This window comes from Rhinatrema bivittatum, chromosome 5 (assembly GCF_901001135.1).
Source record: "Rhinatrema bivittatum chromosome 5, aRhiBiv1.1, whole genome shotgun sequence".
Lineage (NCBI taxonomy): Eukaryota > Metazoa > Chordata > Amphibia > Gymnophiona > Rhinatrematidae > Rhinatrema > Rhinatrema bivittatum.
In genome coordinates, this window is record NC_042619.1 from 347,675,588 (window position 1) to 347,690,554 (window position 14,967).

The 14,967-nt window shown below is 43.5% G+C and overlaps 1 protein-coding gene across 1 annotated transcript in view; it reads right to left on the reverse strand.

The window, feature by feature from the left end:
- Positions 1-14,758, reverse strand: part of FGF14 (fibroblast growth factor 14) — a 419,021-nt gene extending 404,263 nt beyond the window's left edge. Inside the window, exon 1 of the mRNA XM_029604517.1 lies at positions 14,566-14,758. Coding sequence (XP_029460377.1) covers positions 14,566-14,758 — 193 coding nt within the window. The remainder of the gene's footprint in view (positions 1-14,565) is intronic.
- Between the last annotated feature and the right edge of the window lie 209 nt (positions 14,759-14,967).

A 14,967-nucleotide genomic window follows, 5' to 3' on the forward strand; every position in this document is an offset into this window, starting at 1 on the left:
GTGTCAGATTAAATTCATTTTGTTTCTAGTTTGGCATCACCTAGGAATCAAAATGTTTTACATTTCTATTTTTTGATTTCAAAATTCTCGGTAGGACCTCATCCCTCTACAGTCTTTTGTTTCTCAGAGTTATATCATAAAGCAGTTTTGAATCTATTTCTTAAAAACCGGGAACAGTAAAACCCGCAGGTTACAGAACATTGGCAGAGCAGAGACCTCAGGAAACGCAGAAAGGGCAAAAGGTAAAACCAAATGATATCATTTTAATAGAGACGACTTGGATGGCCATAATTTGCTGGCTAGGATAAACTGGTACAAATAATTTCATAATAAAAGGTGCCAAAAGTAAATTCAGGGTTTTTTGGTTTTTTTTTAATATTTACGCAGTCAGCATAAAGTGAAGGACGTGGGAATGGCCCACATAGGATACGTGTGTGGTCTGTGTGGAAACCAACCACAAAGGAAAATACAGAAAACCGATAAGAGATGATCAACGTCTTTCTACAAAGTAGTGCGGGGAGATGGACATTTGGGCCCAAAAGAAAGGAAGAAGGAGAACAGATGTTGGGTTACAGGTGGCCTAGGGAAAGGAAGCCAGGAAACTAGAAAAAATGTATATAAGCCTTGTAAGATTATAACATAGGGCATCTGGCATCTTGCTGACCCTGTAATTCTCCTTCCCAGATACCTATATTGTGATTGGCCATTCATTTATTTAGTACAATAAACATTTTACTAAGTTTCTAAAATGTATCTGAGTCTTGTGTCTGGTATATTGGGGCTAAAACCATACATTTTGGTGACCCCGAGTGACGTCACTGCTTCCGACCACAAAAGGTTGCCCATTTGCTGACTCTCGCCGAGTTAGCATCAGATTGGATTCGTCGTTCCGGTCTGAAGCTGCTCTGCCGCTTCTGCTGCTGCTGGAAGTTATCTTCACCCTCCGGGGTTCTTCTAACTTGGGTACCCGCTCCTCGGGGGGCCCTTTGCTTATTTCCAGGTGCCTATCCTGAATTCTCGAGGGCCTGTGTGTCTATCCTGGTGCCTGCTACCAATTCGTCTACCTGCTGGAACACTACCTCTCAGCTACAGAGAGTGAGTACTACTTCTCTACAGCTCCTTGTTGTCTATCTGCATCGGGCCCTACACCACCATTGTGGAAGGAGACTCCTCTGCTGAGGATCACAGACTTTTGTTACCTATCCTCTCTCTACTGCTTATTAGGAACTCTATCTACTCAGCTATAAGGGAGTGTGTAATAACATCTGCCAGTCTGTCTCTCCTACAGTGCCTCACTGGATATCTGCATCGGGGCCTTATACCACCATTGTGGGATAGGTCTCCTCCACTGAGGATCACAAACTGTTGCTATCTAATCCACTCTCTACTGCCACCTCTGGTGAACCATACAAGCTGCATAATGAAGATATATTCTCTGTGTTTGTGCATCTGAGTCTAGCCTGGTGCTACAGTTCCCTACGGGGCTCCTCCTCGTGGGAGTCACTATCACTGTTGCCCCTAAGAATCCAATCACCTCAATATCATAACACTTCCCTATGAAGAGAACGCAGCATTGCGACTTCCATGACAAACATTACAACTAGCTGCTAAGTCCTCACTAGTTATTACTTTATTGACAGATTTCACAGTATGGGCTATCCCGGAAATTCCATTTGGGTTAGCCAAATCAGCACAGCCTGTCAAGATAAATTTACAGACGGGCGTGCAGGGACCCCGTAAGGCCCAATATGAACTTTACCCGGAGGCAATTAGGGGAATAAGACGGGAAATTTTGGAATCTTCACGCTTCCCATACAATACACCTTTGCACCCTGTTTTGAAAGACAATGGTCACTGGCATATGGTCCATGACTTTTGTCATCTTAATTACCGAGTTGATCCTGAATTTCCCTGTGTGGAAAATCCTGCCACCCTACTGCACCATGGGCACCATGGGCACCGTACATAATGTCCTGGATTTGTCCAATGCATTTTTCTGTGTGCCACTGCATGCAGCCTCACGCCCCTTGACAGCTTTCCAGTATGAGGGGCAAAGATTTCAGTGGACTAGACTTCCCCAAGGTTATCTGGAGAGCCCCTCTAACTTTTCCTCAGTTTTGGCCAAGACTCTGGCGCCTTTCCAAGCGCAGCTGCCACCCAATATAACATGCTGCAATGTTCCTGAGCGTTTCTGATTATCTGCTTTCCTGTCCTTTCTTCTCTGGACTTTCCCTTCTCCAATGTGAACTTCGCTATTTCTGTGTTGACTTGAAGTTCAAAAGGGAAATGCATAATGCTGGCTGCTGGACTGCTGAACTATGTCCTACTACGCCTCTGGCAGTACATGTCAAGACGTGCTGCGAGGAGTGGGAACAGCTATTTGTAGCTGCAGGATGCGGGGTAATCAGCATAAAGTGAAGAACATGGGCATGGCCCACATAGGATACGTGTGTGGTCAGTGTGGAAACCAACTACAAAGGAAAATACAGAAAACCGATAAGAGATGATCGATGTCTTTCTACAAAGTATTGTGGGGAGATGGAAATAGAAGGAGTATGGACATTTGGACCCGAAAAAAAAGAAAAGAAGGAGGAGGACAGATGTTGGGTTACAGATGGCCTAGGGAAAGGAAGCCAGGCCAGAATGACGCATTTAGAAATGATCAATACTTGGCAAAGGAAAGTAGAAAAAATGTATATAAGCCTTGCGAGATGGTGATATAGGGAAGGAGGAATTTCAGGGTGTCTGGCGTCTTGCTGACCCTGTATTTCTCCTTCCCAGACACTTATATTGTGATTGGCCATTCATTTATTTACTATAATCAACATTTTACTAAATTTCTAAAATGTCTCCGAGTCTTGTGTCAGGTATATTGGGGCTAAAACCATACAGTTTCCTAACAATAAACTGCGCCTTTGTTTAAATCCATTACTTAAGCCTCATTTCTTACTTTGATAAGGTTTGGGCTGGTGGAAGGGAAGCCAGTATAGCCCATATGTCCATATTATTTACTGTTTTACCATTAATAAACCTGGTTCGGTTACATTTTTGTCAAACAAAATGTTTTTCATCTACCATATACAGAAAATTGATGTTAAATGTTACTTGAACGTGTAAGCACAAATTATTTTTGTAGTGCTACATTTAATTAAATGAGAATAATGCAAGAAAGAATGAAAAAAGTTCTACTGAAGAAAGGATATTTTTCTTATGCCGAAGACTTCAAATTGCAACTTGTTTGCCTCTTACGCAAATGCCCTCAGTACAGAAATCAGACTAGAAAGTCAATAATCCAATACCATTTGCATAGTTGTAGCTGTTCAACTTGAAAAAAAACGTACAAAACTGTTCTTAAATATACAATTACTATGGAAACAAAGAAATAAAGATCAACAAACATATCGCAGGCAACACCTTCCTATTAGTCTAAATACATTTGTGGCGGTAACTTGGGGGGGGGGACGGCGAAGCGGGGGGCGGGCCTGCAAAAGCCGGCAGCCATCGCACCACCGCGGCGTTATCGCCGTCGGCTTCCGCACCCAATAGCGCCACCGTGAAAGGTGGCGATATTGGTCGTGCTACTGGCGGCGATAACGGGTCTTATCGCCACCAGCGATGTTACCGCCGCGTCCGCCCCGACCCCTCCTCTTCCGGTCCCGACGCCGCCCCCTATCAAGCTGTCACACGCGAAAAGTCCCTTTTCGCGTGCGATAGCGATAGAAAATGACCCCCTTAATGCTAAATCAGAAATTTCCACCACTGATACCTTCCCTCAATAACTGCTTATTCTACCTGCTAGCATAGTGGGCAGATCTGGCAATTATATTTCTCTGATGACCCTAATGCAAGGCCATATTGCAGATGAAGCAACCACTTTCTTTCCAAATTATTCTTTAAGATTTCTAGAATTTAAAAGTAAAGCTGCATGAAAAAGAACGAGCGGCTTACTTAAGATTAAAAATGTATGATTCGTGCTATGATGTCATGGAATCTGGATTTGATCAATTCCACTAAACTGGGAGGAAATCTTTAATTAAATATTTATCCCGGTGATGAAATGCTAATGATTTTAACAAACTTTCTTGGCAGTGGTATTGCAGGAAAAGTGCCAGTCAGGCCGTGTTGCACTGCACAATCAGGACTTAAAATTCTGTTTTAATTACAGTATTTTAAAAGGGAACTTCATCCTAGCCAGCTCAAAAAAAAAAAAATCAATTGGCTTGAAATGTAGCATTAAAATATTGTGCTAGAGCTGATCCGATGGCCCAGTGCCAAATGCTGTGAACTGCTATTAGAGAGGTATTATTCCCAAGCCCAACTTCGCTAATTGGGTCAGCAGGGGCTGTGGATGCTGCAAACACACACACACACACACACACACACCCCTTCAAAAAAAAAGAAAACAAACTTTCAAATTACAAGATATTACCTATAAAAGGTTTGAGCTGGTTTCTGAGTACCGACGTGCGCACTCCCTCACTTTAACTCCTTAAGGAATCACTCTGCGAGCATACGGCTGCCGGATAGTCTTTGATGATGCTTGGAGCATTACCGGTGAGCATGATTACTAACTGATTCCAATTCTTATTCAGGACAGTGTAGTCTAGTCCTAGCTTAACTCAATTCCTATCATGTCCTTGGAATCACAGTCCTCCTAATATTTAAGAGCATCAGGAGCGCAAGTGCAGAAATGCAACATGGCTCACGGCAAGTCAAAGAGAAGCGTGGATACAAGAGGCCATATACGCGATGTAACAGCCCTATCGTTAAAATTGAAGCTCTTATTCGACACGTACAAATTAAGAGAAAAAAAAAAAAGAGACAATACCTAAGTTAAAGGATACTTTGGGGCGGATTTTAAAAGGGTTACGTGCGTAATATACGCGCGAGACCCTTTTAAAACCCTCCTGCGCGCGCCGAGCCTATTTTGCATAGGCGCGGCGATGCGCGCAAGCCCCGGGACGCGCGTATGTCCCAGGGCTTGAAAAAATGGGCACGCCGGCACAACGGTCGTGCCGGCGCGCGCAACCTACGCCTGCCTAGAGGCAGGTGTAAATAAAGAAACAAAGGTGGGGGGGGGGATTTAGATAGGTCTGGGGGGGCGAAAGGAAAGTTCCCTTCGAGGCCAATTTCGGAGCGGCCTTGGAGGGAACGGGGAAAGCCATCGGGGCTCCCCTAGGGCTCGGCGCGCGCAAGGTGCAGCTAATTTACATCCGATCGCACGCAAAAAAGCCCCTGATGCACGCGAAAAACCTTTAGAAATTAACCCCCCCTAGTTTGTCACTCCTCCGTATCTTGTTGCCCATTTCACTAGAAATGATCCAAAGAGAAATATTAGCTCATCTCATGACTGTCTTATAGCCACGTTCTTAAAAAGAGACAATTCTTATAGGAACGAAAAAGCAGGCTTTGTCCTGCTTAGCTCCTAGTTCAAGGAATTCTCTATTTAAGGATGTGCATTTGGTGGGAAATTATTTGGATTTCCATAAACTATGCCTGGCATGGCTATTCACTGCTGTTTTTTTAACTGTGTACAGCTGTGTTTTAGGTATCCACTTATTTTTTTATTCTGCTTTTTATGTTTTTATATTTTATCTTGTATTGTTGTTCAAAGATGGTTTTATTTTGTATTTACAGTCTCATGCGTGTAAAATGTTGTATTTATGCTACATGTTCTGACATTCACCTAGAATCTTTACGGTGAATTTTAAAAGCCCAACATGCACCGAAATTAGGGGATGCGTGAATATGTCAGGCTCGTGTGCATGCTGAGTGGATTTTAAAAGCCACCCAGAGGTGTGCGTAAAAGGGGCGGGGCATGGGCATTTTGGGATTGTAACCTGAAATTTGCACGCAAATACTTACGTGATCCGGCTCGTGGCAGCGTCCCCTGCCGCATAACTTTACTTCTGCTACAGATGTCATGTAAGTAATAAAACAAAAAAAGCTAGGCAGATCAGCAGGGATATAAAGGTTGAGGTAATAGTGGGGAAGGAAGGCTACTGAGCTACGGGAGTTTGGAAGACCTGTTCCTTGTCTTGGTGAATGTTATGGTTACGAGGTGCTGGAGTGGATTCTTGGGTACTGCGGTGATGGCCACACCCATGGGAAGGAGCCCCGTGAGGAACCGCGGTACTAGGCTAGACTCTATACACGCAGACACAGAGAAGTTGTATTTATTGTTCAGCTCGATGGCACTGCCCGAGGAGCAGTGTAGGGAACCCAGCAGACGTAGTCCAGGGGTCCTCAGCAGAGGAGACCAGTCTCACACTTGAGTAGGTGATAGGCATCGCGGTGTAGCAGGGACAGGTCCCGGATGTAGACACAGAGCGCTGAAGGTGAGACAGACTGAAAGGGTTAGTACTCACTGAAGCAGAAGCTGTATAGTTGAAGGTCCCGGTAGGCAGAAGGTGTTCAGTGGCAGGCACCAGATTAGGGAGAGCAGGCCCTCGAGGAGCGAGTACCCAGAATCCCAAGATAGGTACCTGAAATAGAGCAGAAGGGCCCCCGAGGAGTGGGTACCCAGGTTAGTGAAGAATTACCCCGAAGGGCAGAGAGAGCTTCCTGCGGCAGCTGGGAAGCGGCAGAGCAGCTTAGACCGGAGGAGTCCAGTCCAATCCTTGCTAACTCAGTTTGTTAGCAAATGAAGGGCAGGCTAAATACCCGGATGGCGTGACGTCACTCGGAGGGGACGCCCCCGAGGTTCCCGCCATGACGTGGATAAAGACGTGGGTGACGTGCGCGTGGGCACCCTAGGAGGCCCTCAGAGTAATCAGGGCGAACGCCGTCGCCATTGCCGATCTGGGGACACCAGAGAGAGCGGCATGAAGACGTGACAGCAGCCATCTTCCCAAGGCTTGAGGACAGAGAAGGAAGAAAGGTGAGGCACAGAGGTCGAAGCCGTCTGAGATCAACTGACGCAACAGCGAACTGGGAAAACTGGCAACGGCATCAGCACGCGCCCCTATTAAAATAGCACCACATGCGGTTGAAGCGGGATTTGTGTGCACAGGCTCGCGCCCACTTAAAACTGAGCGCACATGTGCACGCAGCCAGGCTGTTTTATAAAAGAAGCCATGTCCCTGGGTGCGTGCCGACGAATGCGCGCACACACGTGTGTTCCCACGAGCCGGTAGGAAAGTTGCCATCCCTATGTGGCTAGGTGCTTTGATAAATATAAATAATACATCAAATAAACAGGCTAATCTGTATGACCTAGAGTAACTATAGAAACACAAAACGGAGATTTTGCCCAGATAAAGCACACTTTACAATTGCACTAGCTGGGCAGACTGACAACTGTATCATTAATGAAATTTTATTACATCTAAATAAAACACAAGCCAGCCTCTTCTACCTGCAAAACCATAATGTAATTAAAAGGAGAAATATCAGCCAGAATGGCATATTGTATATCCGATTCTTTGCAAGAATCCAGTCTACCTCACAGTGACACTGGTTCAAACTCCATATTTAAAATGAGAAATAAAGTCAGGTCACTAAATAACAGCATCTGTAAACTACAGAATACAACCCATCACATGCAGAAGTGCTGCACATCCCCTTTGTTACTACTGAGTAGTATTACTACTACTTATCATTTCTACAGTGTTGCTACGCCTACACACAGCACTGCACAAACGTACATAAGAGACTGTCCCCGCTCTATAAATCTGACAGTTTAGTATGCTTGCTCAGTATGGGAATACTCTGTCTAAATGATAAAAAAAATCAATACCTCTGAATAACACAGGCTGCCACAAACTGTATGTCCTTGTTGGAACAGCACCGCCAGACGACAGAAGAGTCAAACAGGGAGGAGATTAAACATCCTTAGCACAGTCATACTGTGGCAAAAAACATAACCATCTGAAATTGAGCAGGAATTTCGTCACGCCAGCAGAGGCTGCCCACGAGGAGGTGTGGCAGGTGCGAGTGGGTTAAGCATGGGTAAACTGGCATTAGCATTTGTTCTCGACTGGTGCAGCTGCGCTTGCTTTAGTTCCTAAAGCACAAAGACCTCACCAGGCTGACTGTAATGAGTTTACAGTTGGATCATGCGAAGCCTTGCCTGGCCGCCCTAACACGGCAAAGGCTGGTGCTGGGGGGCGCCCCCCCCCCCCATCCTCTCTGCCGTGCATTCTGGGCTGGCCAGATGTTGAAGCCTGACCCCTGGCTTACGCCACTTCCCTCACCACCACCCCCCCCCCCCCCCCTTATTTTCTTTGCTCCTTGGTCCCATCCCCTCCCCTCGCACGCAGCAGCCGATCCTTGTGGAAGTTTCGTTTTAAAGAAGAGTAAAGGTGGGCCGGGGTTGGGCCGCTCCCATGGGGATCGGCGGCTGGAGGCGCCTCCCATAATGTTCCCGCTTGTGCCGGCGTGTCACAGCTGGGATAACCTGAGCCCGAGTTATTGAAGGGGTTTTAATGTTGATGCGTTTTAATGTTAATGATGCCTGCTCGTACCATCCTCTTCTACCCTCCGCATAAGCGGTACGAGCACGGTAGTGCCAGAAGCCCCTCATGCCCGGTTCCTGGGACAGCGAGGTCACTGATCTGGCTGTGAGGGCCCCCCACCCCCCTGCTGGGATGCGGTGACGCAGCCCCAGAAGTAGCAGAGATTTGCCAGTTGGGTGTCAAACGCCCTCATGGGTGGCAGCCCCCACATTGCTGTACCGTGGAAGTTGAGGTTCAGATGCCGAGTGAGGGTGCTGGGTTAGTAGCTTTGGTTAAAGTCTGTGAGGGGGCTCGCGTTGTCAAACATGTTCTGCATGTCTGTTATTTACGTTTTGGATGGGGTTAGAGTTCCAGCTGAGTTAGGTTTGGGGTAGGATCGATTCAGATTTTGCCATAGGTGAACTTGGGTTCAATTTCTTCACCTTATTATCTTTTTATCTAATTATCTTTTATCTTAAGTATATTTATCTAATCAATTATTAATTAAATAATCTGTTAATAAGATAAGGATGCATATGGGATTAATTCTACCATAATAATTCTTTGATCTAGCATTGTTTGCTTGTTTTCATTTTTCTATTGGCAATGGTTCATCGTCATAATTACATGATGCTGCCCCCTATATCACTGGATCGTATTTCTGGTGGGCACAGTCATTTCTCAGCTTGGGAATCAGCACTCACTTGAATGGGCATAGAGAAACTATCATTTCCATTGTTTGTTGACCCTGATTAAGGTCCTATCTATGAACCAAAACACTGGATTTTGGGCTTTTTTAATTACATTTTTCCTTTTAAAAAGGCGAGCTTGCTTGCTTGTTGTCCTACATTACACTGAAAACAGTCACAGGGAGATAATGGTTAAATAAACATCTAATTCTCTGCATGCGTTCTTTGCAATATGGTACCAAATAATTGGAATAAGATATGTTTAGAAAGGAAATAAACATATTTTATAGTGATTCAACCTTGCAGTATGCAGTTCATACAGAAAATAAAATTTGGAAACAGAGTGGTCACGTTATCCTGTCCGAGTTGGAAGCTTTCAGTTGAAAAAAATATCAAGCGCCTATGTATTCTTTTTTTTTATGACATTCTGTCAGATTGTAGTTACAAACGTTAAAACAGTGGACGTATACTGTTTGCAGTTTCACTACAAAAACAACAATGGTAGAAGTGGGGCTGAAACAGTCGCAACTATTCTAAATGAAGGCTGTAAACAAGACGAAACGAACTAAACTCTACCTTCTTTTTCTTCTTGTGTATCAAATTAGTCACTTGACAGGATTTCATTCTTTTAATGTTCTTTTTAATTGTGCTATTAAGAGAGGTAAACAAGAGAAGACAGCAGTTGATAAACGGAAGGCTGGAGAATAAATGAGGAAGTGAATGTGAAAGAGGTAGCAGACAGATAAAAGGTAAATAGAGGTGCAGGTGTCCCAATAATGTCCTAGTGACCTGCTCTCATTCTGTGCTGGACCACACATTAAGAAATGTCGGCTGGAAGGATCTTGCTTTTGGAAGGAGTCTGTCTCTGTCTTATGAGTATTTTGTTACTTTCATTTCTACTGTTTATGTTAAGCATTGTTCGTAGGCTTGTTTTTATTATGTTTGTTGTTTTTGTAATGCCATTTTAGTGTAGGATATTCATGTTTTTAAATAATTAATTTTACCTGTTCATATAAACAATGGAACTGACTAAGGACAGAACATCCATATATTCACTGCAGTTGGACACGTTAGGTTTCCCCTTGTGATAGGTGTTAACAGATAATTGAATAACATTTTTCTGCTATGGCATTATGTCTGCAAGAGGGCAGATACTGGACAAACTTGATAACAACTGCAGGCATGAATATAGAAGGCTCACTAAGCATGTCTGTCTTGAAATATTACATCATCCTTGGGACAGGGACAGACTACAGTAAGTTCTTTTGACTCCAAAATTCAGGAATGCATACAATACGTTTCTCTTGCGGAACCCACTAGAATTTTAAAACTCACCATTCCAAAAATAACACCAAGGATATTTGCTTTAAAAATTCATATAGTCAAAAAAAACTTTAATAGAAAGCTATACTAAACCTGGAAAAGTGTTCATTTTGACTGTATAGATAGTGACTATATATTGATTTTTATGTTTGTAACTACATGGTGCAAGAACTTTCACTTAATCTACCCAGCCAGAACACAATCAGTTTGTTTCACTCCAGTTATGTTTTAACTTCTCATTTCATGTTTATTTTAACATGACTTATAGTAGTGTATGCGAACAAAACTTTCTAAATGAAAGCAGATTCATGCCTTACTAGTGAACAGTTCCCTTGACAGGCAAAATAATACACAGGTTTGAAAATTATATGAGCTTTAAATGTTTTTGTTAACTTTTAAAACCTCTATGTGTTTTGGTTTATTATTCCAATTATTTTCTCATTTTAAAAGATAAATATTATATTTTCCTACCAAGTATTTTGCAACAGTAACTGTCATATCTGCATTGCTGGAAAAACGGATGCTTAGTTGTTATCAGAAACAAAATAATCTTTTTTTTCTCTATACTTCTTCTCTTACATTACAATATTTGAGCAGCAAGGAATGTATCGTATCTTTATAGATTCATTTGTCACACTTTGCTCCCATGACATTCTGAATGCAGCAGCACATAATTTAGGTAAGATTTATCTGTGAATTCCTTATATGCATCTGATGACAGTGGCATTTAAATGTATTATATTTTGCTTAGCTGTAGAAAAAAAAAAAAAAGTTTGAAGGATAACGTGACAACTGTAAGCATAAGCGTGCAATACCGTTGATGTTTTTGCAGGCTGACAGTCCATAGGCATCAGCTCCTTCGGTGCTGTCTGTGCTGCCCCGACAAGATCTGCCTCCTAAGTCACCTCTTCAGGCCCTTGGCGGCTGGGAAGAGAGGTGATAGGGTGAAGCCCAGTTGATGTTGGGGGTGCTAAACATTCACAGCACCCACGGAGCTGGCATCTATGCTATGCTTAAATCAATATGTATGGCAAATGTCTGTGTGTGCTATTGTGATATGGAGAAGAAGCATATCGCTTTTTACGAAAAGGAAATTTAAGCACTGATAATTCTGGTATCAACTCCACTCGTTTTCTTGACAATTGTAACAAACATAAGATGGCATACGAGTTAGACATGTATAGAGAAATAGTAACACTACATTTCCCCCATGATAGGTGCATAAGTAAAAAAGAATGCATAAAGTCTACTTTTTATTTTTTTTATACCGACGTTAAAGTACACGTCATATCGGTTTACATAATAACGAAAGGTAGAAAATATAAATAACAGGGGGGAGGGGACGGGGAGAATTATTTTGTTTAAATTAAAAGACAAGAATCGTTGCTATTGGCCGGTAATTCACTTCCAGAAACTGGAGGGTTGTAAATCAGGCCCATCTCTAAAAAAAAAAAAAAAAAATCAACATTTTAAGCTAGTATGACTTCTTGAGTGAGAAAAGCACCATCCAGTTTTCCAATTAGATTTTGACATTGCCTAATTTTCTATCCACATTTCAATATCCTTTGCAGGAAAAAAAAAGAGGCTGATTAGAGTTAAACTCCACAGGAGTCTAATTGAAGTGCATACAGCTGCTTAACTTGTTACTGGTCACACCATTGTCACAGGGGACTTCAACTTTTCTCCTTCAACAAGTAGGAAAGGTGCATTTGCATTTCAGTTACCATTGGTTACCAAATGCATTTACTCTGGCAATCCCAAATGCGTACATTTAAATCCATTTACTTGTGTAAATTCTTAATAAACTGCAGGAATGTTATACCTATATCCTCCTGACATGAAAAGGCATTTACAATATAGATAAGGTCATCTGTGAAAAGACTGAAGACATGAAATATATTTGTATCGGAAAGAAATACAGAAGATAAACTGTGTAGGTATCAGGGGTTTTTTGTTTGTTTTTTTGTTTGTTTTATTATTGTTTGAAAATTCTGGAAGTAAGCGATTTATATTCATTGCTAAAACTTTTCAGAAATCTTTTAATTACCACCTCACCGCAACTGTTTATTACACCTTGCGAGAAGTGCAAGACAAGGGAACGAGGAGACATCTACAGTATACACGCGATGTCAGATTATCAGCAAAGATGCACTAACGCTTAACATAAAAGATATGAAGAAAAAAAACATTATTTTTATCATGGTTTTGTCTAAAAAAAAATATGTACTATGTATGAAAACTAGACAAACAAATGAAATATAACTTACAAAAGTGAACTCATAGAAATACAGACTGTCCAAAACGTAAGAACGTAAGAGTTGCCATGCTGGGTCAGATCAAGGTCCATCAGCCTGTCCCTGACAGTGCCCAACCCAGGTCACAAGTTACCTGGCAGATCCCGTAAAGAAGATCTAATTCCTGTTACTCATTCCCAGGGATAGCAATAGCTCTCTTTACTTTCTATGCTGTATTTTGAACCTGCTGGTTCTTAGCTCCATGGAGCGTCCTCTTGTCTTAGTATTATTCCACCCCACCCATGATTTTATAAACTTCTGTCATGTCCCCCTCTCAGCCGTCTCTTCTCCAAGCTGAAGAGCCCTAACCTGCGTAGCCTCTCATCCCAGGAGAGATGCTCCATCCCCTTTATCATTCTTGTCGCCCTGCTCTGCACCTTTTCCAGCTCTGCTACGTCTTTCTTGAGATTGGGGGCGACCAGAACTGCACACAACACTCAAGGTGTGGTCGCACCAGGGCTCGGCACAGAGGCAGTATGGATATTTTCCGTTTTACGCTCCATTCCTTTTTCGGATCGTTCCTATTTGCTTTTCTGACCGCCGACGTGCGCCGAGCTGAAGATTTTTCAATGTGTTGTCCACTAGCATTCCAAGGTCTTTTTTTCCCTGGGTAGTGATTCCCAATACAGAACCAGCATCAGGTACCTGCAGATGGGATTATTTTTCCCCCTTTATGCATCACTTTTCCATATTAAATGTAACCTGTCATTTTAGCAGAGATCTAAATTCTAATCCAATTAATTTAAAAAGCCAGCTAGACAAAGCTTTTTTATGAAAAGCCGTCATTTTCCGATATTTAACAAGTCCTGTATCCTTTGATGTTTCCTGTCTCAAGCCTGTGGTACAAAACACTCATGGACACCGATGTGAAATCTGCAGTTTGGTATATTTCTGCATTTTTATTGCATAGCGCAATGCTATTTTATTTCAGAAGATTTACTGCAGAAATAGAAGCAGTTAAAATATATTGCAACTTCTTTGCAGCCCAATATTAATGGCATGTGACGCCTGTACCGAGGAATAAAGACAGCTCTCTTTTGTGGTCATTTAAGCCTTGCCAAGAGGCAGTTCATATTCTGTATTTACCCTACAATGTATGGCCAGGAAGCATCCATCTACATGAATAGATTTATATTGCTATATATCTATAATCAATAAAAATAAACACGATGCTAAAATTATCAAATAAGTGAGGTTAACTCATTATAAGGGTCAGCTGTATTAAAAGGTTTTTTTTTCCCCCATTTGGTGTCTATGGGGAAAATGCTTTGTCCATCTGGTCCCAAGGAAACAGACTGCTCGGAACTCCAGTCCTAAAAGCAATCAATTTAGATTTTTTTTTTTTCTTTTAGAAATTTATAACCCCATAAAATACAATTTCTGACTGAACAGGTAGCAGGTTACTGCTTTTTTTTTTTTGCAGCATAAATGTAATAAATATTATTATGGCTTCTTCACGCTCTCACTTTTTAGGAATACACGAGAGCATGCATTGGGTTGGGTTTTTTGTTTTTTTTTAAGTGCTACAGGCAGATCCTGTATAACTTTCATTTTAAAGGAACAGCTTCGTCAATGACGCTGATTTGTAAAAACGAGAGGCTGTAACTCCTGAGGACAGCAGCACACGCCCTGGGGGGGTCCAGTGCAGCCCGACCCTGGCCTCGTTTTTAGGGGGGGAAAAGGCCAGTGCCACGTGGGCGCTCTCTGGGTGTGGCTTCTGGCAAGGGGGAAACAGCTGTAGCCACCCCCCCCCCCCCCCCCCCCCGGATCATGCTCATGGCAACAGGTTGCCGCTCCCACCACAACAGCCGGGCGGGGACTGACCTTGGCGCCGCAGCCTCCTCTTCCGGAGGCCGAAGATCCGCACCTTGGAGAAGATGTCCACCAGGTTCCCATTGCACAGGCCGCGGTTCTTGCTGGGGCTGTTGCGCCTCTTGCTGGCCGAGGGCCGGTCCAGGTGCTGCTCCCGCGCCTGCCGCTTCTGGCGGATCAGCCCGCTGGCGATGGCCGCCGCCATGTCGGGGAGGGGGGTGGGCGAGACCCCCTAAGACGCGGGGGAGCCCCCCCCGAGTGCAAGGCGAGGAGGAGGAGGAGAGCGGGGGATCAGCCACCTCTCCCTCCCCCCCCCCTCCCCCAGCTCGGTGCTTCCGCAGGCGCCCGGGTGTTCCCGCAGGGCGGGGGTGGCAGGCGGCTTAGGGGGGGCGGGAAGGCGTCAGCGGGGCTCGG